Source organism: Protopterus annectens, chromosome 17.part0, assembly GCF_019279795.1.
Source record: "Protopterus annectens isolate FY-2018-M chromosome 17.part0, PAN1.0, whole genome shotgun sequence".
NCBI classification, from domain to species: Eukaryota; Metazoa; Chordata; order Ceratodontiformes; family Protopteridae; genus Protopterus; species Protopterus annectens.
In genome coordinates this window covers 814,503,420-814,531,324 of record NC_056751.1, presented here as the reverse complement: position 1 = coordinate 814,531,324, position 27,905 = coordinate 814,503,420, and the positions used below count along the sequence as shown (strand labels likewise).

Here is a 27,905-nt window from a genome sequence, read left to right as displayed (position 1 = left end):
TCTCCGCCAAAGGCTCCGAAGCGGTCTCGGGTTCCAAATCTGCGGTAGCCAGGGGCTGCGTAGGAGCCTCACTGAAAACCGATAAATCGGAGACCGGCCCAGTCGAGGCCTCTGAGTCTGGCTTGGGTCTAGGCTGCCTGTCCTTATCCTTGCGTTTTTTGTGCACGCCGGTAGTCGGTTGCTCCGATGGCATTGTGTAGTTAAATTTTCTACCGAAGTAGTGTCGTGCGAAATCAAAGCATCTTTTTATAGTACACTTATTGAACCTAGCACAAAAGCGACAACCAGTGACGTCGTGGTCTGGGCCTAGGCAAGGTATACAGTAAGAATGAAAATCCTTATGAGGTATTTGCTTCTCACAAGAAATACAATTGTTAACTTTTTCTGACATCGGTCTGAGGCAAGAAAAGTTTCCCCAACGGGGTACTTAGCTTTATTGAAGACTTCAGAAATCTCAGGAGTCTGCCAACCGGCACTTGTGAACTGCTTCTGCTTCGGGCACCACACGGCAAGAAAGACTGAAGAAAATGGCGTCGGATGCAATATATATACCCCTGGCGCACTGACGTCAGGGAAGAAGCGACAGCAACTGACACCAGGCCAAGACTTTGGAATTCAGGCCGACTGCGGGACCGCCTGATGACAAGATAACCCAAGTGTGATGACTGCAGCAGGGTAACACGATGAACATCTTAGACTTGCTTTGGAATTAATTGAAATTTACTGATGCTGTAGATTGTATAACAGGTTTTCTATATTCTTTCATGTATTCTTTTGCATGATTGTGAATGTTACGTTTGTTTGATAGTGTTGAATTTTATGATGACTATTTATTAGTGACGTACTCCTATCCTTTTTGATGTGTCATGTGATCTTTCATATCGACTTGAGCTACCACCTACTCAAACAGATGAGACATTGGTTTGGCATCTCATATAGACAGATGTAGGTCACGTTGACCTTTGACATGGTCTGTAACTGTATCTGCTGACTATGATGATACTTTACTGCAGTAGTGATACAGGCATCAATAACTGCTTGAAATGGTATTCCACGCACTGCCTTCCCACTTTGTCATTTGTACACATTTGAACTCTGAGTTCATTCTTAAGCATAATTTGGAGTCTATGTTTATCCAACCATAAGTAGTGAACAGCAAACTCTAAAATACAAATTAAATTCTTTTATTTTATTTTATTCTTTTTCTCTCTTTCAGAAATTGTCTCCTGGAGTCAGCCAGTTTGCTTACACTTGTGTGCAGGACCATCCTATTTGGGCAACCCAGCAGTTTTGGGAAGTTACTTTCTACAATGATGCACAGAGTCAAATCCGATCTCTCTACCTCACAGACAAAGGAGATAGAACTGGAATTAACCTGGATAAAAGGGTAATTCAACATTTCAGCCATGCATAGTCTCTCTCAACCTTTAGGAAGTTGCTTAAATGTAATGCTTTACTAGGAGTATATTTAAGCCAAATGTTAGCAGTTTTTATCGGGTCTGTATTACATCGTCAAACTCACAGGAGTTTGAACGATGTAATATCGAACCAGGAAGGTCGAAACCCAAAATGTACGAAAACACAGTACAGCGATTTTTTTTTTCCCCAGGGAAAGAAAATCGATGTTCCGGTACAAAAAAAAAAAAAAAAACACACGTACACTTTAAACTTAAAATAATGTGGGGGACTTTGCCCCCCACCCCACACACCCCATACTTAAATATACCAACTCCGAAATCGCACCACAGTGGAGGAAATAGCAAAGCTGGGAAAACGGCCCACTGATTTTTTTCCCTGGGGAAAAAAATCAGTGTTCTGTGGCCTCACTATTTTTGCATTTCGAACATATGGGTTCGATATTACAATGTTCGGACTCCTGTGAGTTCGACATTGTAATATAGACCCGTTTTTATCAGCATACTCTTCAAAACAATCTGACGTGTGCAGCACTGTGTCTGCTAGCTGACTTGGTCAGAAAGAAGTAGTATTAGCCATAGTTGTGACATTGATGGTGTCACTCCATAGGCTTCCAGAGGAGTTTAGTCTTTTACTACTTTGTTTCAAACACTGACTGTCCAATACCTGATTTCATTTGTTTATTTTAAGTTACCAAGAACACAGCTGTATTCAGTTTTCTTTTTTTTTTTTTTTTTTTTTTTTTGGTTTTTAAAATTCATTGTTTTAGAAGTCTGTAAGATTTTTAGTTGTAACGTATATTACTGTTATGATGTATGCAGTCAGATGGGATGAAGCATTTAGGGTTACATTCACTTTGTCAGATCATCCTGAGATGAAGTCAGAGTTATTAGAACATAACATTGCTTGGCATGTTTCATATGTTTCGTTGCTCACTTCATATGGGGATGAGATTATAATGCTCACATGACTAAAGGTTATGAGTGGTCTGAGGTTGGTGCACCTTAGGAAAAGAACAAAGCATGCATTACATTGCCTGTCATTGTTTTTCCAAAGCAATAAAAATGATGTGATGGTGACATTGCTTTTTCTAAAGCTCTAAAGCAGATACGTGCCAGTCCCATTTAAGATAACTAGACCTTTATATGCTTTTTTCCTTGTGAATTTTTGTGAAATACCTTATTTGTCATTCTTAAAAAAAAAAAAAGATCTTAAAACCCAAAAGTGTTGAGTGTGTGCTCATTTCTCAACTAAATGTCACAGCATTCCACTTCTTTACAGGTCCAGCTCGACAGGTTACATTTAAGTCTTTTACACTACTGGAGAACAAGGCTTCTGTTAAAAGCCTTTATGGGTTTAAATTATTAGTACTAGGATTGGCTGTTTTTTACGCTCTTAGAGAAATTTTATTTATTAGGACTGCTGATAAGGATTATATTTTATGCAAATTTTGTTTGGTTGGCTGCCAGTATTCAGGAGGCAAATAACTATTTTCACTGGAGACCATGAACGAAAAGCTCCAGCCATAAACAGTGGTGGTATAGATTAAGAGCTGCATTTTAACCGTCAGTACAATGGTATGACTCGCTCATATAGTAATGTATATTGCATGATATGTAAATAACAAAACACAAGCTAATTTACATTACATTGTTTTGCAAACTTTACTTAACTGTTTATATAGACAGTAAGATAATTTCATACAAGATGCCATAGTGCGGTGTTATAGATATAAATATACATTTATAAATAAATATACAAATACACATATAACTTAACCTCAACAAATAAAGTAGCAAATAATGTTCTAAAACTAGATACATTGCCAAATAAAATGAGAAAGGAGAAATAAAATGTGACTATTTTAAATAATGTCCACGTGTTTTACCTAGTCCTGTCCATTCTCGTTTTATTTTTGGATATTATTTGTAGTTATATGATGGCCTGAAATGTTACTCTTTGGAGGTAAATTCAGAATGTGAGGAAAACGTACAGTAAGTGTAAGGAGTTTTAAGAAGTATTGTTGATGATTGTTGTGAAAGCAGCAAGAGAAAAGTTAGAATTGCGAAGTTACAACACGTGGGCTAACATACTGCTTAGTTGTATGGTCGAGTTAGCAGAAAAAAGAGTAACTCTCAAGAGGGACAGACTGCGACTATCCCACCAACCAACAAAGAGGAGGAAGCTACTTGAAAATTCACTCACCCTTCATATTTAACAAAGAATGGCCCAGAACGCTATGCTACATGGTGGGATGACACCCTCTGTTCACTTTTGTGATGAATGTAACTGATGTCCCCAAGTCGATAGGCTCAGTGGAGGTAATGCTCATAATCCTTGGTATAGTTGTATTTTATTTAATTCTGCTGTGAAATCTACACTGATTCCAGTGATACACACTGTCAAAACTGAAGGAACCCAGGACAACAGCATGAATCTGGCTTCATCCATCCTGCAAGCCCCTGGGTTAGTAGTGGTATTTCTCAATACTCCTTGTTGTAATTTCTTAGTTACCTATATGGAGGGCAACATGCTATTGAATGGCAACAAACCTACTCATCCTTTCAACCAGTTACTGCAGGTGTCCCTCAGGGCTCTTTCCTGGGTCCTCTTCTATTTCATATAGTTATTAATGACCTCCACACCTCCACTCACCATGCTAGTTTAGTTCAGCATACAGATGACCCAGTATTAATATGTGTGGCCTCAACAATAAATAAGGTCCAAGACATTACCCAAAAATATTTCCCTTCTGTAGAAACCTGGCTCATAGAATCAAACCTCCTACTCAAGCCCAAGGAAACTAATTTAATGCTTTTTACCTCAAAAAGTGGACAAAATCAAAAACAATCTTTTACCATAAAGTCAGCAAATAATACTGTCATTGAAACTATAACTCATAGTAAACTAGGTGTTACAATAGATGACCGTCTCAGATATGACCAGCATATACTGCACACCATTAAATCTCCACACCAGAAACAAGGCTTCTTTACAGATACTGCAAGACAAACTCTAGCCACTACCTTCTTCTTGCCAACTCCCTTATATGCCGCTCCTATCCTAACAGACTTAAACAATACTCAAAGAAACTTGCCTCCTGCTACAATAAAATAGCTAAACTTGCCAACAGTCTCCCTCATAGGATCCAACATTGTCAGCAATTAAACTGGCTTGAACTACACAACTACCTAACGTATTCACAACTAACTACAGCACACAAACTCATTCATCATTCAGAAAAATGCCTTGTACTACAGCATTTATTACTGTCCTACTGTCCAGCAAGAGACCTCCATTCTATTAACAAATTCTTACAAATAAGTCAAATGATGCAGGAGACTGTCTCTACTCCCATTACATTGCTAAACTGTGAAATAGTATCCCCACACAAGTAAAACTCTCTGACAAACTCAGTAGTTTTATACCACTGCTTAAACAACATCTTAACCAATCCTGTTCCTGCACATGCTCATCACAAGGTTAAGACTTTGTGTTCACCACACAGGACTCTGCAAATACTCTCCTTAAAAAGAGTACTCTCAACCTCTAACTGAAATGACAAAACTATGTTTGTACATAACTGCTGCATGTACAATGCATAGAGTTGCATGTGGGCTTTCTCTTTAGTAACTTCCACCTATGTAAAATCTTAGAATGTATATGTACAAATGTAACTAGTGTTTGGATATAAATAGAAATATAAGTACCCTGTTTAACTGGAACTTAGTATAATGCAATGTAAGCAAATAGAGCTTTTCTCCCTGGGCCTCCACTGAAGATGGGTATTACCCAGTTGGACTTTCCCAGTAAACAAGGACAAATAAATAAATATAAATAAATAAATAATGTATTCTAGGTCATCTGAGTCACAATCAGGGTTATGTCCATGAGCCCACAGAGCTTCCTTTACAAAGCAGATCTGTCTTCGGTTGTGGTGGGCTTATTTGGATTGATAGTTTGAGCAACAGCCAGGCTCTATTATTTTGGAAGGGTTGTTGCTCACGAGAGGGAATGATAAAGTGTCCAGCTCTTGTATCTGTTACACTTCCATCTGTTCTGGTGGAGATTCTCAGCACAGTGGAACAAGGAGGTTACTTCTGTACACAAGTAAAACATTTCCAGTATGAATCATCATCTTTTGCATTAATTCCTAAGAACACATGATTGGCCAGGTCTAATTTTAACTGATACTTGCTTAAGCCAGGCTTGAGAGGATGCCCTTTTAGCTGGCATGTGTTGGAGTGAAGTAGAACTCCCTCCATGCCTCTCAACCTCTTAGCTCAAGAAATCCAAACAATGCTAAAAATAATGAGAGGACAAAGGCCCAAAATAGGGACACATTTTAAATATTACACTTAAACACTTAAAAATTTGATAGGAGAACAGGGTCTGCATCAGCATGCATTTTCTGAAGAATATGACATCTGAAACTCCAATCTCTGTATTTAGTGACTTCAGCCTATAGTGATTTTCCAGAAACCCACACATTTTATGAGGAACAGATCAAAAATATGAGGCAAAAATCTGGCAGTCTGTGAAAATCTAGACAGTTGAGAGTTATGCCCTTTCCACATCCATAAACTCTCATCAGTTAACCTCAGTTCTGAAAAGACACCTGTTCTTGATGACTGAGCATTTCAAAAACGAAAATTATTCTGTCAACTGGGCAAAAAATGTTTTTTGTTGTGTCGAAACAAATACCAGTCCTACTTCAAGTGCTGTGACAATAGTACTAGATTAATTAATGGCCTTATTTAGACGTAAGAGTATCTGCTAGAGAAATGAAGGACTTCTTTTCAGTCTCTCTCTACATGACTGTAGTAAACAGTTAAGAATGGTAAGGCATTCAACACTTCAGATCCGACGAGGAGAACATTTGTGGCTTAGGATGTAAATACATTATACTTCACTACTGTTGTCACCTTCCTTTTAGGTACCACTGTCTTCATTTATGAACTACCCTACATGAAAGACCCCCCCCTCCCACTTTCTGATGATATTTACCATTTCCATGTATGCCCGGCCCAATTTCCATAGTCTTTACATCATCCCTAACCGATGGACGTCCGTAAAGCAACTTCCGGACATCAGGGTATAAGAAGGTCATCCATCTGTGCCATCTTCAGGTCTTTCTAGCCATGCAGTCTGTTACACTTCACATGTGTTCTGTATGCTTGCAGACCATCAGTTGGCTCATTTTTCCATAGAACCTTCTTTTTCCAGTCAGATGTAAAGCAACCACATGAAAGACTGTCCATGTCTTTGTGAAGCATTACTGCCTTGAAATTCAAGCCAGGACAGATAGAGAGCTTTTTATAGCAGTACTAAGAAACCCCTTCCTGAATTAACAATTCTTTGCTCCTCCAGCAGAAGGCCGTAATTTGCTCCTTAGTTAATCTGCTACTGTTACTGGATATATTGCCATCAATTCCAGCTTTATAGTCAACAGACATGGAAACAAAAGAAAATAACATAGAAAATGGGCCACTGCCTTTAACAGCAAGCATTTTGTGCGTTGTATCTTACAAAACATTATAGTCTGTCTTTCCACACTACCGCTACAAAAGAGCCTTCTTAATTCTGCTCTCTTTCATTGTTGGAGAAGTGACTTGAAACCCAAGAAAGATGCATCATTTCTTAAAATCTCTTTCACTGTTTTTTTTCTCCTTATAGGAGAACTGAACAGCCGAACTTCACAATATATGCCTCGATAGTAGAATCTTGTGGATTATTAAGCTGTTGCCCCTGTGATTTATTTTGGTACAGATTGGTTGGAGAAAGCTGACTACAGAACCAGTATTACTTGGGTATATAACGCAGAAGTGATACTGCAAAACATGAGCCATATCTTATTTTAGGCAATATGTGAAGGAAAATCAGAAAAATATTTAAAGGTGCCACCAGTGACCATTGTTTAGTTGGCATTTTGTCCAGTACAGAAGTCTCTCTCCATATTAACAGTTCTGCTGTGTTTCAGCAGATATTTTTGCCTTTAAACTGCAGAATTTTTCTTGGCTTGAATGCGATACTGGCAAAAGAATGAAGCCTTACTTAATAATATCCTAGACGTAAGCAGTATCAGTTTTAAACACACAGGAAAATCTGAAATGACATTAATAAGCCTCCTAAATTTTGTGTATCTTGACTTTTAAGGCATTTATATTTTGTGTAAACTGTAACATGTGAAACATTTCTGCAGGGCCATGTTTATATTATGCTGGAGTCTTACATTGAAGTTGTGTTCATTCTTAAGACTTTTCTTTACTAATAGTCATTGCTACAGGCAGTCAGTTTGATTGTTATGTATGTAAACCAGCATATGAATAATTTTCAGTCTCATGTGACTTATGAATTGTTTTATAATGCTTTCTGTAGAAAATCTATATAAATAGAATCTGTTTTTGTATAGCCTGTGTTCCTGTACATTAAGACAATTTTTTTCACATTTCTGCTGAGAGACACGTTGAGTGTTTATGCGTGGGCCTAAATGTAAATTATTTCCCAGTCTCACTAGACTTGTAAAATGCTTTGTAATACTGTTATTAAAAAAGACATAACTTAAACTGTACAGTTTGCATTCTTCCACAGTAAGGCAATTTCTTTGTCATGTCAAATTTGCTGAGACTAGAACCAGAACTCTGTAAAGCTTTGACAAAGAAATGACTTGCTGCTGTTAAAGGATTTAAAATTGCAGGGTGTAAGAAACTGTTGAATATCTTACTGGCAATGACTTTGCTGCATCCAGATTAATTAAAGTAAGTATGTACTCCGCACAGGGAGTTGTGGTTTACTGTAAAAACAGTATATTATTATGCACACAAAAGATAACTGCTGCACAGTATGGTCATGGGGTATGGATCCCACATGACATGCAGATGATCAGCTGATATATAGCAGTAGCATGTGACCAAAATATAGCATGGTATGACTCTGATTACACTACACATTACTGCATATACCTTTCCCTCCAGTGGTTCACATTGCACATAATTGGTCACATGTATGCAATGCACTTGTGTACCCATATGCAATTGAGCATGCATAGCCCTCATACTGTCCAGGTCCAGAGTGGAGTTTTACTGTTTACTCTACCCAAATACTAATACATGTAAACCCCCTCAAGCAGAGTGCTAACTGGTACTGTACTGTGAAATCTGGCTATGGTGTTCCACCCTTCTCCTTTCCTTGCACATGTTTAAAATACAGGACAGACAGTGGCACTGTGCTGTGTGCTCCAGATGTACTGCTGCACTGTCCTGACATGCGGAGCACACAGTGACACTGTGCTGTGTGCTCCAGATGTACTGCTACAATTTCCTGATATACAGGGCAGACAATGGCACTGTGCCATGGGATCCAGATGTCCTGCTGCATTGTCCTGACATACAGAGCAGACAGTGGCTCAGTGCCATGTGCTCCAGATGTACTGTTGCATTGTCCTGACATACCTTCTACATGACTTCCCATGTAGAGTTCATAGTGTGCTGCACAGCAGTGTGACCCTCTAATAATTCCTAACCACAGTCCATACACTTTGTAGATGCAGAATTTTGCAGTGATGTGTACTGCAGTATTAATGAGTACACCGCAGCATCTGAAGTACTAGGTGAATGGTGTGTGTTGCTGTGCTGATGTGCAGCATAGTAAGTGAAATAATGCTTAACATTTTACTTGTTTGTTTGTGTCTTTCGGCTTTTCCCGGTTAGGGGTCACAGCGGAACTCCGGTCCGCTAATGATTGGCAGTTGATTTTTATGTACCGGCTTGCCAGGCCTGATGCACAACCTTCAACAAAGGTACGCAAATTCACGCATGTCTCCATGCAGAAGATGCTCTGGCTGAGAATCGAACCGGACAGCGTCTTACTGTGAGGCAACAATGCTACCACAGCACCACCACCGCGGGTCATATTCTGTAATAATGTGGGGTGCACAATGCCACCTTATTGCACACCCTCCTGTTTCCTCCACACATCCCATCCCCTGAATGCTCTTGCTTTTTCATAATATTCATTTCATCTTTGGTTGAATGGCACATACATGTGTACAACTTTCTTTCCGTGGGCCGACGTATGATGCACAGCCTGACTGATGCACAATTCTTCAAAATCACTCATCTGTCAGGTCACTTTGTGATGCACCATAAATACAGTAGTCATTCATAGGTTCATACTAGGCTATCTGCCCTAGGGCATTTATAAGCCTAGCCAGAGTGTGTTTGGCTTTCGCCACCCATTTTAAATAAATTTTGCTATGCCCTTTTTTGAGGTTAGTATACTGTGCCTCTGTCTAACAGTGACACAGAAGTGATACCCGGGGTAAACCTACGATCTTCCATCCACTCATCAAGATTCCTCTTGAAGAGAGTCAGTGAGGGACTCTGTCTAATCTGGACTGGGATTTTATTCCAGAGTGAAGGGAGCCTCTGGGTTATGAATCTGTCCCTCCAGCATGTCCTATTTATTTCACTGCTGAGGTTCAAGTCTCTCGAGCGCGTAGCTCGATGGGATTTGGATTTTCTGAGGTGCAGCATGTCCATTAATTCCGGGTTGGACATGGCTTTATACATCAGGCACAGATCGCCTCTGAGCAGGCGGTATGCCACTGAGTAGAGCTGGAGTTTCTTTAACCGGGCAGCATATGGCATCTGTTTGAGCCCTTTGATCCTCGTGGTGAGGTACTTTTGGGGTCTTTCCAGTTGCTGCAGGTGTCTGGTAAGGTACATCCCAAAAGGGGCATTGTACTCAATTATGAACATGATGAGGGAGGAGTAAAGAGGCACGATGACCTCCCCTGATCTAGATGTGAATCCCTTCATGATTAGGTGGGCTATATAAAATGTTTTTCTAACCACTTTGGCCATGTGGTTGTCAAATGAGAGATTGCTATCAACTTGGGTCCCCAGGTCCCTAATTACTTCTTCTGTACTTAATGGATTACCACCTATGTGGTAATTTGTGGACACTTTGTCTTTGCCAAAGGGGATGACTATACACCTTTTGGCATTTAGCTTGAGGCCATGGCTCTGGCACCAGTTGTCTGTTTCTATGAGGCCCTTTTGGAGGATGCTTGTGTCGGCTTGAGAGTCGATTATGGTGCCCAGTTTGCAGTCATCTGCGAACTTGGTCAGCCACAGTCCTTCCGTGTTGGCCTGTACCTCCGAGAAATATATACCGAACAAGAGAGGTCCCAGGACTGAGCCTTGTGGGATGCCACTTGTAACTGGTTTGGAGTCTGACATGGCTCCAGCAATTCTAACCATGTGGGTTCTGTCCTTGAGCCAGTTTGCAACCCATCTAGTGACATAGGGGTTTATATTTAAGCTGGTGAGCTTATCTATAATGCCCGAGTGGAGTATTGTATTGAAGGCTTTTGCGAGGTCCAGGTAGGCTGTGTGGACCACCTTCCCCTCGTCAATGGCCTTGGTGACTGTTTCAAAGAAATTGACCAGGTTTAAGAGGCAGGATCTGCCCTTAACAAAGCCGAACTGGGTAGGATCCAGTGTCTGTAGGTCCCCAATATCTTTATTTATGACGTTCATGATCCTTTCCATAGCTTTGCAGACCAAGCTAGTCAGGCTTATGGGGCGATAGTTTCCAGGATCCGTTGAGGCACCACCTTTGTGGAGAGGGACCACTGTTGCTGTACGCCACTCTTTGGGTACATATCCTGTAGTAAGGCTGAGATTGAACAGTAGTTTTATGTTTGAGTTTAGCTCTTCTTGGAGTTCATGTAGGACGCAGCCCGGGACACCGTCTGCTCCCATTGATGCTGTGTGTTTTGCTTTGGGCGGCTCTTACCTGAGCATCTGAGATGTCAGCGGGGGGGGGGGGGGGGGCAGCACTCTGCTGGGATAGATATTTGCCCTTTTAGTGGGGGGGAGGGAGTTTGTGCTGAACCTGTCAGCTAGGATGTTGGCAATGTCTGTGGGTTCGATGTATTTTTTGTCATTTTTGACTAATTCTGAGCATATCTGGGAATTCCCACCCAGGTTCCTAACATAACTAAAGAAAGTCTTGTGATTATCCTTAGTGTCCTGCGCAATTTTTCTCTCGAAGCTGGCCTTAGACGAATTTATGAGTGCCCGTAGTTTTTTGCTAATACTGATCAGAGATGCCTTCCCTTTTTGGGATTTTGCTCTATCATGTAGTAGCTTCCTCCTTCTATTGTATAGTTTGTTTATGGCTGGGGTCCATGAGACAGAACGTCTGCCTTTGGAGGATTGGGTCTTGGTTTTATTTGGGATTGCATGATCCATGCATTCCTGGAAGTGTTCATAGAATGCATTTATAAAGGATTCTGCGGTCTGGGCTGTATTTTCCACAAGCTCGGGGACTTTGAAGGATTCCACCTCAGTTTTGAGGAGTGTGAAATTTGCTTTAGAGAAGTTTTTCACTGTGGTTTTCTGGGCAGGGGGTGGGGTCGGGATGTGAATATCCAGTGAGATTAGTTTATGGTCTGATCTTACCAGTGAGGGATACACTTCTGGTCTGGAGCATAGAGTCCCCATGTTGGTGATGATCAGGTCCAGTATGTTTTCCCCTCTTGTGGGAGTGGTAACAAGTTGTTCCATAGCATTTGAGTTTATAAATTCTAGGAACCTTTGGGCTAGGGTGTTGGAGCTAGAGTAATGCTCCCAGTCTATGTTTGGGTAGTTGAAGTCGTCCAATAGAATGGTGTTTGGAGAGACCGTCATATTTTCCAGTGTTCTCAGGAAGACCGTGTGGGGTTCCTGGGTTGTACTTATGGAGGTGGGTTTGTCTTTTGAGCCTTGCCTAAAAAACGCACTATGGAGGAAGCAAGAGCCTTTGCCAATATCTGAAAGCCCAGGGGTGACAGGTGCAAGCCGTCCCTAGAGAAGCATCGTGGCTTGTCGAGCATGTCATCCCAGGCTGACAGGCATTGGATCCCCTTTGAATGACACCAATACTTAAGCCAATTGTTGAAATTGATCATCTTGTCTTCATATTGTGGCATCATTCTTGGTGAGGGTAAGATGCTACTCAAGGTCAGGGTCATACCGGCCTGGGCTACATGCTCAGAGAGCTCCTCTATGTCTCTTTTCATGTAGTCCAGGGAGGTACGTCTCAGGTCATTCACACCAGCATGGACAATGACCGTGTCATATTTGTACTTGCCTTGGAGTGACCTGAGTGCTTGTGTTATGTGGCAGATCCTAGCGCCCGACAGGCAGCTCACCGTGACCTTCTCCTTGTTCAGCCTGGTGAGCGGGACGTCAGTGTGCCTGATGATAGAGTCACCTATTACAAGTGTATCAGGTGTGTTGTTTAGCCTTAAGGGCTGTGACTGTTCGGCATACTGGCTTTGTGAGCTATGTTTTGCACATGTTTTGTTTTGGGGTAGCGGTTGCTTGGGTGTCTGCTTTGGAGGTCTCTGCTGCTTAGGCAGATTTTTATTTAGAGCCTCCGAGTATGTTTTTGTGAGTTTATGTGTTTGGTTTGCTGTCGTGGTAGGTCTTTGTGAGACTGGAATCGTAGTGAGTGTGGTTTCCTTCTCCTCCTGACTGGTTATGCCAGTACTGAGTTGAGAGAGCTTAGCCTCCAGTTTGGCTATATGGTTGCATCTCTCACATGTGTTGGCATTTGTTGGGAGGAGGAGAGGGTTGTCTGTGTACATGAGGTAGTTGTAACATTGCCTCAAGATTCCCAGATTAACCAGCTGGACCGGAGAGGAGATTGACAACTGACCTTTGGACATGCTAGAATAGTATTGGGAATTCCTTTATAATTGAAAAAAGGGCCAATAGGGAACAAGGTACTCAAGGGGAGTTTTTGAGGGTGTAGTGCTTTTAATTTTTTCATGCTGACTTATATAATTGCTTTAGTGAGCAAGTGCCAGGTAACTTAAATGCAATGTGTTACAGGTAACTTAAATGCAAAAATGACAAACAGTAACTTTCTTTCAAGTGAAACAAGGAAATAAGTACAGTAAGCAATGCAGATATCACTAGGGATCCACAGAAGCGCTGAAAGCTGCGTTTTAGTTGGAATTAGCATTTCAGGAAAATAACAAACAAACAAACAAACAAGCATACAAACAAAGCTAGATTCAGCAGGCCTGGATCTAGTCTATGCTACAGCAAACAAGGTGTACCAATTTCAGTAAGAAGCAGTTCAAATATGCAGGCACTATAAGCCTTTAACCAGAAATTCCCAGCTCAGAAGGGCAGAGTCCAGCCTCTCCTCCCACAAGAGTGCAGACCACAAACCCTCTTAATGTAAAATAACTGGCCTGAAGCCCAAGTGCTTAAACCAGAATTAATACACTTTTAGAATAACAGACACTGAGCCCTCAATCAGCAGTTCCCAGCTTAGAAGGATGTAAGCTACCTGTTCTGCCACTACAGTGCAGACCACAAACCTTCTTAATGTAAAACAACTGGTTTGAAGCCCAAATGCTTAAACTAAAAGGCTTAGAATGAGTTACACCAAGCAGTAATAAATACAATTGAGTACTATTAAGATGACGCAAAAGCAAAATAAAGTAGGAAGAAGCACAAATACAGTAAAAGCTGTATTTCAATGCACATACCAACTGTATAAGTGCCACTCCCTGAAGTGAAGGTTTAGGTGTAGGAAGGAAGCACTTGTACCTGTCCCTGAAGTGAAGATTTAGTTGTAGGAAGACAGCATCTGTACCAGTCCCTCAAATAAGGGTCTAGGTATTGTAAGGTAGCACCTGTACCAGTTGTTAAAGTGAAGGTCTAGGTGTAGGAAGGCAGCACCTGTATCTGTCCCTGAAGTGAAAGTGTAAATATAGGATGAGTTTGATGTGACCCCAAAAAATTGTATTTATTTTATTTTATTTTACATTTGTTTACCAGGAAAGTCCAACTGGACACAGGTCTATTTTCAGTGAAGGTCCGGGGAGAAAAGCTCCTGACAAAATACATAAATTAAACAGTAAGAAATCAGCAACATATAGACTGTGGATATCAGTATATAACATAATAAATGTCCTAAGATAACACACAGTAAACAAGACGAGAATGTTAGCACATAGTTTCACATAGTACATAGTAAAAATAGTATACATTTCTTTCAACAATGTTGATGATACTGCTATAGATGTCACACTTAAGAGTCATCACTCAACACAGTATTATAGATGGGATACATAGAAATGCTTCACTCATTGTGGTGGTGTGGAGTGCTGAAGCTAGTTAGGAGTGTTAGTAGGTAAAAGGGGTGAAACAGTGTAACTGCAGAGATTTTATGGCTAATCAAGTTGTTACTAAGTAGTAGGGGGTGATGCAGCATAACTGACTACTAATCACTATGTGACGGTAAAGTAAAACATAATTGATTAGTGAACATAATTTTGAGAAGGACAAAATAAAAGCAAGTATTCTGAATCAACACAAGGGAAGAATAAAATCTGGAATTGTGGATCAAAACCAAGAATACAGGTGTATTAGTTCTATAGATAGAGATGGACACTGTAAGGCATGTTTGGTTAAAATGAAGCATAGGTTGTTAAGTAAGTGTTTATCCTGGGGAGTCACAGGAGTATAACTAGTTATTCATATAGTGTGCTTTGAGGAGCTTTTTAAATTGCGTGGTGGAGCTAATGGAAGTTAGGTAGTGTATTCCAAGCTTTAGAAATAGAGTAGCCGAAGAAAGATTTCCCAGCATCATTGTTATTTTTGATGACATTTAGGTGGTTTTGGGTACTAGGTCTTAAGGGTCTTGCTGTAGAATAAGGTATAATTAAATTTTGGAGTGCTGGAGTTTGAGCTGGGTGATAGTATAGTTTGTGTGCCAATGACAACTGATTGAGTTTCAGTAGGTGAGGCGGCTCAAGCCAGTTTAGTTGTATGAGAGCTACGTAGTGATGGACCCTATAAGGGGTCTCTGTAGCAAATCTAGCAATCTTGTTATAACAAGATTCTAATTTGTTTAGGTCGGCTTTGCGGAGGTTAGTTAGTACTTGGGATGTGTAGTGGAGGGTGGACAACAGATGTGACCTGGCTATAGTGGCTTTGGTGTGTTTAGTGAGAAATTGCTTGCTCCAGTAGAGGAGACCAAGTTTTTTGTGAACCTTCTTGATACTTTGAGCTGTATGAATGTCAATTCTTAGGTTGTTGTCTATTTCTACACCTAACAATGACTTCTGAATGACTTAAAGATACATAAAGATTATGTAAACATAAAGAAACATAAAGATTATGGCAAATCATCACTGGACTCAGTCTAAAGACATGGTATGATATTAATTCATTATTTTATTTTTACAGGTAAGTAAGGTGGACTACTAGGGTTCCTTTTCAGTCACAAGCTAGTTGCACCAGTTGGAAGAAAAAGGCAGAGGTCAGAAATAGCAGTAAGAAGTAAACATTATCAGCCTAATGTATAGGTAAGTAAGGAAACTGTAATAACTGTCTTAATACGTTCAGAGGGCATTGCCTAAGCTCTTCCATGCAAGAATGCAGAAAGACTGATCTCAGCTGGGAACACCACTGGGAGGTGGCATGAGAACTTTAAGGAATTACAGAATCTTAGGAACATATTCTTATCTGAGGAGACAGAACCAACAGCAGCAGCTGGATAGGAAACACTTTTTTTTTCTTCATGGCAAGGATGCAGGAGTTGATCAGATGTACATAGAAATGCTGAAGCACTGAACATTGTTGAGGGTCGTAGTTAGTGCACCTTTTTAATGTTGCTTGAAGGATGAGGTACCTCTGGATTGGTAGACTGGAAGACTGGTCTCAATTTTCAACAAGATGGAGTATCCATTTGTAGAGCAATTACATGCCTCAGCCTCTCTGGGAAAGCTTCCTTCAGAGTGTTGAAAATGAGACTTTGTCTAACTGTTGAACATACAGTTTAAAGAACAATACAGATTATACGTTGACTTTGGAACATGGCAGTCATTCTGTTTCCTTGCAAAGATATTGGATGAGTTTGTCGAGTTTGATAGTACTGTAGCCATGTGTTTTGCAGGACTGGAGAAGGCATATGACTGGTTAACTTGGAATGTCTTGTTGGGACATGCAGCAGTAAAATGAAGTCCCATGTCTAATGCTCCTGAAATCTGAGAGAAAAAGTTGTGTCTGTAATCTTTATTTTTTTATTTCCCCCTGCATCTCCTTCTTTACTCAGTCTACCAGACCCACCTTAGCTCCTCCGGGCTAAACCTGACCCATGTGTTGGGCCAATGAAGAGAGGACATTAGCACAACATCCTACTGCTACCAGGGAGTATACCTTAACCCCTCCCATCCTGTGGTAGTCCTACTGGAAATGTATGAGCTGTTTCAAGCATCTGCAGCCTCCCAGGTTGTGTATCATTTGCAACATGGAAATGGCCAGGCTGTTAATATTGCTTTTGCAGCATCCCTACTGCATATGAGTGAGCCAGCATTGACAACTCACTTCCACCACCACGACCCCCAACTCCCATGCAACTAGTTGTGTCTTCCAGCAATCTTGTCATTAAGATGAATAAATTCAGAGCGTTTATTGCCTTTCTGTTTTTGTCAGGCAGGATGTCAGGGTCTAGCTGAGGTCTGGAGATCATCTCTTCTGGGGGATGTGGGAGCTGCATCATTGCTGTGTTTTAGCCTCTGGTGAGTGTGTTCCAGTCTGCATGCAGCAGTTCTCTGCTGAGTGTGAAGTTGATGCAGCAGAAGTTAGCACTTCCAAATCAAAGGACATGGTTTTATTCTGGAGTAGAGTTAATTAGACTCTAGATGTGAAGGGGACAGCAGTTATCTCTTGTGGAGAAGGTTATTGTGGTTTCATGTTCAGGAATAAAGGCATAGTGTGGATCAGGAGGTTGGTCAGCAGATGGCCACTGTGGTGGCTGTATTGCAGTTATTAAGCTAGAGCTAGACTCTGGTGGATAAGCAAGAACTTGGTCATAGTGTGATGCTTCCAGTTTACTAGACAGTCTATGTCTCCATCTTCATTTATCATTTTCAGCTTTAGGTAGTGACCAAATGGATGAGATCACAAATACAGCCAGCACAACTCAGGTTCCCTCTAGAAAAGATGGACTCACTTTCCATAACAGTGAAAGAAGTTTGCCATTCTTGGACTGTCTCAAAGTACAGCCATACCCTGTCACATTATGTTGAGAGGAGTCATTTTAGGTGGTTTGGGTATTGACTGAGGACACACTATAGGTGCCTCCTGTAGGTGACATACCAGGTCTTGCATGCTGGAACAGGCTGCAGAACAGACCCAGTAGAGACTCTGGAGATTGTCTTTCAGCATGGGTGGGGATTGCACTGAATGAACAACGGGCTGCTGTTGTGGATAGATAAGTTGGGCACACTGTTCTTGGCTTGGTACCATTGTAATGTTCACAAGCAGAAGGGGTTTAGAGATGAATGGATATATATATATATATATATATATATATATATATATATATATATATAGACAGAAATTATATGATGTTAAGCAGGTGATACAATTTTTAATATGTGAAATGAAATGTAGGGACAGTCTGAAGGCCCTTACTCTTCCAGCTAGAGAAGTATATGGGTAACATTTTTTTGCAGTTTGTGGAAGTCATGTTTCTTTTTAAAAAAATATTGTGAGTCTCTGTAGAGTCATCTTGATAACTTACATATAATTTTAAGTGGTGAAATTAGCTTTCATTCACACACACAGAATGTTAATACAAAGCAGATCATGGCTTTATGGCTTATTCACTGGGAGCTGTAATTAATTTTCCTGGTGAATGATTTGACTTATTTCTTGCTATTACAAATCTTTACTTGGTTTATTAAGGGTAACTAATGAGTCTGAAATGTCTGTTGTTCTTGGTTACTAGTTTATTTGCATAAATTCATTCTGATGCTGCCAGCTATAAAGTACCACAGACTGGAACTAATGCTACTTGTTATGTATTAGGCATAAAGTATTAAAGGTGTTTTTTCTTTCTTTCTGGCTTTTATTTGTTAGACCTGTTGGTGTCTAGGATTGACTTTGTCTTGGGAGTGAGTCTTTTGCTGGTTGTTTCCCAGTAACTTATTTATCATCTGTTATTGTTAAACAGCCTAAGAATCAAAACAGCATTTGAGAATCGTATCACACTGATAAAGCTGATAACTTAAAATATTTGATGTTGACACCGGTATAAAGCTGCTGCTATCACGTAAAAACTTAGTAGGCAACATTCTTTAGAAATGAAGCATAGGTGATGGGATTTAGTTTCAGATCACATTTGTATGTTCCTGTAGTGCTCAGTGTCAGATTACGCTGCAGGCAATCAACGATAGAGCTCATCAGCTTCAGCAGAACGAAAACGAAGGAAACTTGTTAGAACTGCTTAACACTGCACCGCACTGATGACTAGAAAATTATAAAGATTTTGTCAGAAAACAAAGTACACCTTGCAAAGGGAGCCAAGAACATTCAGTGCATAACTGTACGGTATTATTTTTACATTTAGGCTCTCTTGGAGGGTACAGATTCACCCAAAGAATTATTATTTATGGAAATAGAATGCATTGAGGAAAACTTGTAGTACTTTGTAAATAACGAAACCTAAAGTTAAGGTCTTGATAATACTTGTTTGAAGTATTTTTAACTGAAAATTGTTATTGCATGCCTGCAATGCAGGCAAAAGCATGCAATAGAGGACATTTGCGTGCAGTCTTAACTTACCACATAATTAATTAAGAGTTTTACATGAGCCCTGTTTTCCTGATTTTTCTTTCATTAATTTTTCCATCACCTGCTTTCTGAAGTTAAGCAAAAGTCCAAAGTGTGCTGTTCTACATTTGTCCTTGTGCATGTTTCACCATGTCTGTGTACTTTATATGTGAATTCCAAGAGTAGTACAAACTTCTTCAGAGAAGGCATTTCAAACATAGAACTCTGAAAGATGCAAGTAAATTACCAGTAGCTAAGGTTGCCAACTGTCCTGTTTTTCCCAGGATGTGCTGGATTTGACCATGTGTCCCATTGTTGGCACAGCTTGGCACAAGTTACTGTAACTTACTAAGTTTTCTCATAATCACTGTTTAAGTAATGTGTAAGTCTAGTGGTATCAGCATCAGAACTGTGTGTGCCTGCCTATACCATCTCGCCCAAATCCTTAGACTTCAATGTCCACAGCAATTTACCGACAGCCCTACAGGCCCGTTCGTCACGCATGCACACTGTTCCTTTACAAAATTACAACTGAGCCTATCATGGAGGAGCCCGGCCTGCTGGCCGGTGTTCTTATTCGCCAGCACAACAACCTATCAGCAGCATTGCTAACTTGTTCCAGTGAAATGAATAACAGTGCGATAATTGACACATTACCCACTTAGAACGCTGTTTACTTGAGAAAAATGTAAAACCAGCAAAAGGCTAAATGCAACCAGCCCAGCCGTAATAATCTGAGATGCAGTAATGCATCTGCATCGTGACCGTCCAGATCCAGAACCTGTTTATTTAGCAGAATATTTCTGCGGTGTGATGATGCTTGGGGCTCCTGTACAAAGTAACTGTTCCTGGTTGTAACTCTCAGTGATGGGAAGTCCACCACAGAAACTGAGCACTCAGTTTGCAGAAAGGTAAGGTAATAATGTATAAACGCATTGCTTTGCCTATACAGTCATACATATACGTGCGTGTGACATAAAGCATATAAAGATGCTGGATTTACCCACGGTTGGCATGGTTTGGTCCCGAGGGCAAAGCCCGAGGGACCAAACAAAGCCAACCGTGGGTAAATCCAGCATTACCCACACCCAGAAGTGGATTATTGCTATTATACAATGACATTATTTAAGAAAAAAAATAATTACTTTTCTTAAATAATGGCATTGTATAATGCCTCCTTGCTGCCCTTCCGCAGCTGTCTGGTATTCCGCGGCAGTTCTGATGCCTACGCAGCACATCAGAGCTGTGGACAAAAGCAACGGAGAAAGCAAGATCTCTGTTGCTTTTTACAAACTGTTTCGCTATGTTAAATGGGTTTAACATAGCAAGACAGCTTTAAAATAAGCAACGGAGATCTCCGTTGCTTATTTTAAAGCTGTCTCGCTATGTTAAACCCATTTAACATAGCGAGACAGGTTTAAAAAAAAAAAAGCAAAGGAGAAAGCAAGATCTCCGTTGCTTTTTACATTGTCGCTATGTTAAAGGAGTTTAACATAGCGAGACAGCTTTAAAAAAAGCAACGGAGATCTCCATTGCTTTTTTTAAACCTGTGTCATGTTAAACTCCTTTAACATAGCGAGACAGTGTTTTAAAAAAGACTTATACTAATGGAAAAAGTCCGGGCGACCGGACCTTTTTCCATTAGTATAAGTCGATTTACAACGTGCATGCTGGCCAATCAGCATGCACGTTTTGGAATATTAATGGGGGGGGGTCATGGTATAATTCATTATTATGCATTTATTTACGTGTTTGGTTATTTATTACATATACAGACCTGGTTAAAAATGAGTTATTTTTTGACTGCACCTGCACCTTCTGTACTAAGGTTACTTGTTTTCATATGACTGTAATTTGTATTCAAACATATCTGGCACTTTTTTTAAGTTGTCAAGGCTAAGTTCTTACTGCTAACCAACTGTCTGCATCACAGATCTTTATGTTAGAAAAACATGCCTTCATAATCGCTATAGCGAGGGGTACAGAGCTACCTTAAGTGAACTTTATTCTTTGCCTCCAAATCAGGACTACTCTACTAACTGATTCGGTTTTGTGCACAGTTTTACTGTTTTTTTTTTTCAAAACGTGTCCACAGTATTATGCTTGTGTGTGTATGTGTATTACATCATTATCTTCCAAATTTAGATGTTTTATTAGGATATATTGGGTCATCCGGTGACTGTGTGTGAAATGTTGTAATGAGGCTGACTGAAAAATGGCGTCTATATTATCTTATCAAAGTTTCAGAATGTCAATCTGATATGGTTGACACCATATCATCGAATTCTGAAACATCAAAAGAAAAAAAAAATGCTAAAAACAAAAATAAATAAAAACTTACCTTTGCAAGCAGGAGGGCAAGCCCCCCTGCACCCCCCATGTGGGGCTGCATCCCTCATAACCACCCTACTTAAATATACCAAGTCCGAGACCGCACTACATTGAACTAAATGGAAATCTCCCCTTATGGAAATTTCTGTTTAAACATTCAATGTTTTTTGCTTTCGCTAATCTGGTGCCGACAGTATCAGCTTCGATATTGTCGGCCTTCGACAACATGAAGTAGACCCGAAAAATGTACCGTTAGTCCAGATGTACTCTAAAAGGGCATGTTATCAATGCCTATAGGGAATTGGGATTTGCAGTGGGGATAGCAGAAGCAGAGTCGATTGTGCACTGAAAATAAGATCTGGGCCAGACTGCTTTGTAAAAACCCGAATGTTCTCTCAGGCACACAAATGCGCTCTTGTTAAACACATTATAACAGGGTGACACTGTAATGTTGTGTCTGGCTGAGCAGGCATTCCATTGATGCCACAAATAAGCTTACAGTAGTAGGAGAAAGACAGCCCTGGAAAAGCTTATTGGCTAGAAAGTAGAACCACGTGGGTAAGAGCCTGAGGCTATAGGGTCTTACCGAAAAGTTTGCATGAAGTGCGGGACTTTCCACAACTTCCCTTTTGCCGAATGGATGTTTCACCCTTACTAAAAACTGATGATGTAGTCTGAAGCAACGTTCTTGCGTAGTAGTCACACAATCTGATATTGTTAGCTGATCTACTTGGGGATTCTCTGGAAATGGATACAAGTTATTATGCAACTGAAGGTAGCGTGAGCAGCACAGAAACTGACAGAGAATGTAATGATTTGCCAAACACTCCTCCACCTAAAAAGAAAGCAGAGGTTGTCACGGTATCATCAAGAATGGCAGACAGAATTTTCCTGGTGTGAAAAAGTTCATGGCAATGTCTTCACAGCTCGATGCACAGTGTGTAAGAAGGAGGTTTCGGTTGCTTATGGTGGCAAAGGTGACATAGTAAATCATAGCTGTTCGAAAAGTCCTCAGAAAGCTCAGATCGCTGCAAACACTGCTGCCATTGACATTTTTTTCAAGAAGAAGTCAATGACAGTAACAGGAATTGACAAGCAGGCAATGGTTGCAGAACTCGTGCATGTTTACCACACTGTACGTCACCAAATCTCCTACAACGCTGCTGATTGTGATGCTAAACTGGACCACTTGTTATATCACGACTCGGCTACTCCTAAAAAGACAGCATGTGGTCGCACGAAAGCAGAAGCACTGGTGACTGATGCCCTTGGCCCAAAGTCAGTGGAGTCCATTATGAAAGACATTACTGGTGGCAATTCTATTCGATATTCTGTGTCAACTGATGCATCTAATCTCAAGAACAGAAAAATGTTTCCTGTCTGCATTCAATATTTTACTGTCGAAAGTGGTTTAAGTAAAAAGCTTTTAGACTTTGTTGTGCTTAATAACAAGCATTCTACCTCTATCGCAGACATGCTAGTTAAAGTTCTTTCAGATAATGGCCTTGATATTGCATGCATGTCTTCTTATTCATCTGATAATGCAAGTGTGAACTGTGGTGCAAAGCAGTCTGTGTTTACTGAGCTGTTGAAGCAGTAATATTCTGAAGACAAACTGCAATGCTCATGTGATACACAATGCCTTGAGAAAACTAATTGATGAACTTGATTGTGATGTAGAAACAATGGTTACCAGCATTTACATTCATTTCAGTGTATCTGCTAATAGGAGTGCCCAGTTGCAATTTTTTTTTTACTTTGTATACTTAGAATATCATGAGTTGTTGAGGCATGTACCAACTAGATGGTTGTCTCTGGGTCCAGCTATTGACAGATTACTTGATTCATGGCTTGCCATTGTATCCTACTTTGCATCTCTCGGTGAAGACTGCCCAAAGAGAGTTCATATGCATCTGGAAATAGAAAATACTATGCATGACTGTGAAACAGTAGAGACAAACATTAAAAAAAGCATACTTATGTTTTGTCCAGAACATTTGCAATGTGTTTGAGGTGTCGGTCCAGAAAGTGGAGAGGGAAGATTTTACATTGCTTGAGCTCTTGCCTGTAATGCAGCAACTGAAAACTAAAATCGAGTCACGCGTAACTGATAACTTTTTTTGGACAGCACAGACTATACTTGAGAAGGAGGACATGGAACCTCATAGTGTGCATCTGCAACAACATTTTTTGTTAGCTCTAGAAAAGTCTTTAGCATACCTGAACAAATGGTTTAATTTCTCAGATGGCAGCATCGCGTGTGTGTGATGCATCAAATATGTCTAAATACAGAAGTAGCATTTCAGTCTTTTCGAAATGCAAGCACTGTCATGGGCTTGACAACATAGGGCATAGATTTAGACATGCTTTATGATGAGTTTTGTGCATTAAGGCATGCTTTATCCAATATTGTTGCTAATTCAACTGCTACTGCATGCACTAAATGGCTTGAATTTTTTTCAGGCGCCCGTGATAGTGCAGCTTTTCCAACGAACATGTTTAAGACCGTATCAGCCGCATTGTCATTACCAGACAGCAATGCCTTCCCTGAGAGGGTGTTTCCTTTAATGAATGCAAAGTGGCGTGCAGACTGAAACAGGACCACTCTAGCACTAATCAAAGCAGAACTGCAAGTTTTCCTTAACTACTACAACATGAGCTGCAGTAATTTCTATCAGTTTGTTTTGAAGGATGACAAATTGATTTCATCAGCAGCTGGCAGTGAAAAGTACAAATGGAAACTGATTGCAAGGCCTGAGCAGTCTTCTTCTTCCAGGAGTACTTTAACAGCTCAGGGTCTGCCTGCTCTGGACTCACGTGAGGTAGACATTCAACTTCAAAGTAATTAGTTCAACTGACATTGAATAATGTTTGTATTGTATTGACTATATCTTTTGCTTACACCTCGATGTTATTGCTTTATTTTTTTTTGCTGTTTTCCAACGTGAATGACTATTAGCAATTTAGCAGTTGGCCTAACTGTCTTTGTGGGCTGGCTACTTGAAAATAACAGTTTTGAGCTAAAAATTCTTGCATTCAATTGTTGTTTTTTTTGGGCTCAAAAAGCATTAAAACTCACCTACGCACATCTGTTTAAAAATGTTTCCGAGCTCAGCACCCCCGGACCCCCAGGGGGATCCTGGGAGGGGAAGGGGAAGGGAAAGAGAAGGGGAGAGGAGGAAAGGGTTAGGGAAGGGAGAGGAGGGGACAGGTCATGGGGGGCAAAGGGCAGGAAAAGAGGAGTCCTGGATTTTAATTGTGAAAAGTTGGCAACCCTACCACTAGCCTATGTGATAAAGATATACCTGCTTACTCTAGTCAGAGCAAAACAGAAGCGTTACTGAGAAATGAGTATAAAAGACTGATCAGAAAGCTTAACAGTATGCTTAGTGACATCTCCCAAGGTGCCAAACAAACATAAGGAGTCCTACAATACGAGAAACCATACTTACTGTTTGAAATAAAGATGGCAAGAAAGTTTCACTGAGTTCACATTCTAGCCGTGTAACTGACACTGCAGAGCTGCCATTCCCTTCTAACTGCCAATCATATTTGGTACATAGCAGTTACAAGTTATTGCCTAGAGGACCACCTGTGGAGATGGATTCTTCTCATTTTCATTTAAAGAGCTAACTGTCCATCAGACCAACCAGCTCCTCAGTAAACTGATAGTCCATGGAAACCTTGTTGAGGATATCCTGCACCGTAGTTCATTTGAATTGCGTCTGACTCACTTCATGGCCAATTAATCCACATCATCACTTCTGTCACAGCTGTGACCATAACCTGAAGACATATGACTAGTACTTGCACTCATACTTGTGACTGTTATTCAGCTAACATCCACCATGCTGTCTTCTTCCCATCCCAGTAGACATAGCCAGTAAGTCATGTCGTCTTTGCAGTGGAGTAGCATGTTAGGAATGCCAGTCTTTCCTGTGCTGTGTATGGGTTTGCAGATTACTGGGATGTTTTTATTGCTATACCCTAACTCGCATAGACTCCTAAAAGCTGAGTGTTTCTTTTACTCCCTGAAGTTGTAAGTGTAGATTTTACTGAGGCTTTTAGCCATGTGAGTCATGGTCTATCAATTAGCATCCTTCGCATGGCAGTGTCTAAGCAGATAGCACCCACACCTTTGACAACAGGATGATTAGAAGGCTGCAAGTTCTATCCCCACACCATCTGACTGGATCATATGACTGTGCTGACACTGTAATGCAGTATAAGAAAGGTTCTGAACATCTAATGCGTCAACCTTTACACAAATATCAGAAGGCTGTGAGTTCTATCCTGACACCATCTGACTGGATCATATGAAAGTGCTGACACTGTAATGTAGGATAAGAAAGGTTCTGAACATCTAATGCATCAACCTTTACACAAAGATCAGGAGGCTGTGGGTTTTATCTCAACAATATCGGAATGGATTCTATGACAGTGCTGGAAAGTGCTGAACTCCTAATGGGGCAATCTTTACATGGAGATCAGAAAGCTTTTGGATTCTATTCTAACTTAGGCAAATGCAAAAGATCTCATGAGACTTACTGAAAAAGTATTTTCCCCAATGCTTTGGCCAAAATAGCCTCTAGTCAGTGTAAACACCACTGGGATATCTCCTAAAAATAGCCCATGTCTGCAGTGACTAGCCTACTTAAAAATTAAAAACATAAATAATGCAGATGTTGCCAACCTTAGCTATTCCTTTTTAAGCGTTTCCTACTGTAAATCTAAAGTGAGTGCATTTTTAGAACTTCTGCTAAGGTACAGGTGTTGTTCTGTCTGGGTGGGCTTTGATGCAAACTGTGTCCTCCTGAGAATATTATTTGAAATGATCAGTAAAGGCTTCAACACCCAACAGAAAAATGCTTTATTATGTAACGTGCTCCTGCCGCCTTTGCTTTGCCTTCCAGGAAGTCAAACAGAATCAGACAGCATAGATAAAATTAAATAAAGTAGTAAAACAAGATCTGATAAAAAATAAAACAAGTTGTTATAAAAAGCTCCCAACTGTAACCCACTGTTTAACCTATATGGTTTAACAGTAGTGGATTTAACTATAAAAATACACTTTTTATACTACAGTATGTGCTACCCATCAGCACTCTTGCTATCATTATAATTTTTTTCCAGAACTGCAGTCTGTAATAATCTATAATTGCTTACATTTGTTGCACTGAAATGAACAGCAACTCTTCTTGCAGAAGTCTGATGTTTAATATTCCTGACATGATCCTGTAATCTGGTTTTAAGCTATCTGATGGTCTGTCTAATGTAAACCAGACCATAAATCACAAAATCACTACTAAAAGTATTGTGACCAAGAACAGTGTATCTAATGCTATGCAATAATTAAAGTAAAAGCAGAAGATAAATCATAAGGGTGACCATCTGAGTACCCTTTAAAGTCCATCTTGGAAAAAGTTGGGCAAGAGATAGTAGAGATGGACAACAAAGACAGCAGTGTAGCTCCCCCTGTGTGTGTGCATTTGTGTGTCCTTCATTGGTCACTGCTGCAGTGTTGCTTACATATGGGAATATCCTGCCAGGGAATACCATATGTCTGGCAAGAGAATATCCTGCCAAGGATACCATATGTCTGTGCAGCGTACCAAAGCTTGGGTGACTTCCACTTGTGCCATATATCTGAAGTTTGGCCTAAGTGTGCCAGCATTTAATGGTATGTAAGGGATATGTGGTGTGGAAATCCACATAACTTTATTACCCAGTGCTTGAAAAGTGAGACTATGTTTTTGCTTTTGTCTGTCAGCTGTACAGCCAAGGCCACTTTCCACTGCATGTGGACAGAGAAGCATCCCTGTTGGGAGCCTTCATATTTCTTTTATTTTTTGACTCAAAAGCTAAGTTTTTCATGTCAGCAAAAAAAAAAAAAAAAAACAAACAAAAAATAAATAAATAAGAAGTAAATGTAGCTCCAGAAGGTACATACTGTATATAGAGAGTGGCACCTTGTTTTATCTTGGCCTTAATTATGACTATAAGGAGCACCCTTTTTGTAAATCCTTAATTTCTAAAACCTTGAGAAGTTATTTAGCTTCACTAAAAATCTGTTTAGAAAATCAGCAGTCAATGGAATGTGCACAGGATAGGATAGCCTCTGAATCTTCTCAGTTTACAACCCTCAGCAGCTGCAAAAGATGCTAAAGAAGTTGAAACCTGAAGCTTTGGCTGTCCTGTCAGACCCAGGTATCTCTTCTAAGGTGCTTGATGATCCCGCAGACCATCCAGTGTTAGTTGCTGTTTCATGACCCTCTTGGAGTTTGATAAGTTACAGCAGTTAGGCATGTCGAGAACTACCAATCAGATGACTGTTATAACTGCTAAGGAGGAACCACTGCTAATCATCTCTAAAAAACCTGAGTGCATACCTCCAGTCATAGTCTGAGAGGAAGATCCAGGTAGCCTTATAGAGGTACATCAGGGATTGGAGTACCCCTCCCCCCAGTATGTTTCTGTAGATGTTCCCATGAAGAAGTAGTAGAAAACTAAGTAATATTCTCCTTCAGC

General features: G+C 40.3%; 1 protein-coding gene across 1 annotated transcript in view; it reads left to right on the top strand.

The window, feature by feature from the left end:
• Positions 1–27,905, top strand: part of SBF2 (SET binding factor 2) — a 3,151,758-nt gene that overhangs the window by 2,394,743 nt on the left and 729,110 nt on the right. Inside the window, exon 22 of the mRNA XM_044058929.1 lies at positions 1,217–1,387. Coding sequence (XP_043914864.1) covers positions 1,217–1,387 — 171 coding nt within the window. The remainder of the gene's footprint in view (positions 1–1,216; positions 1,388–27,905) is intronic.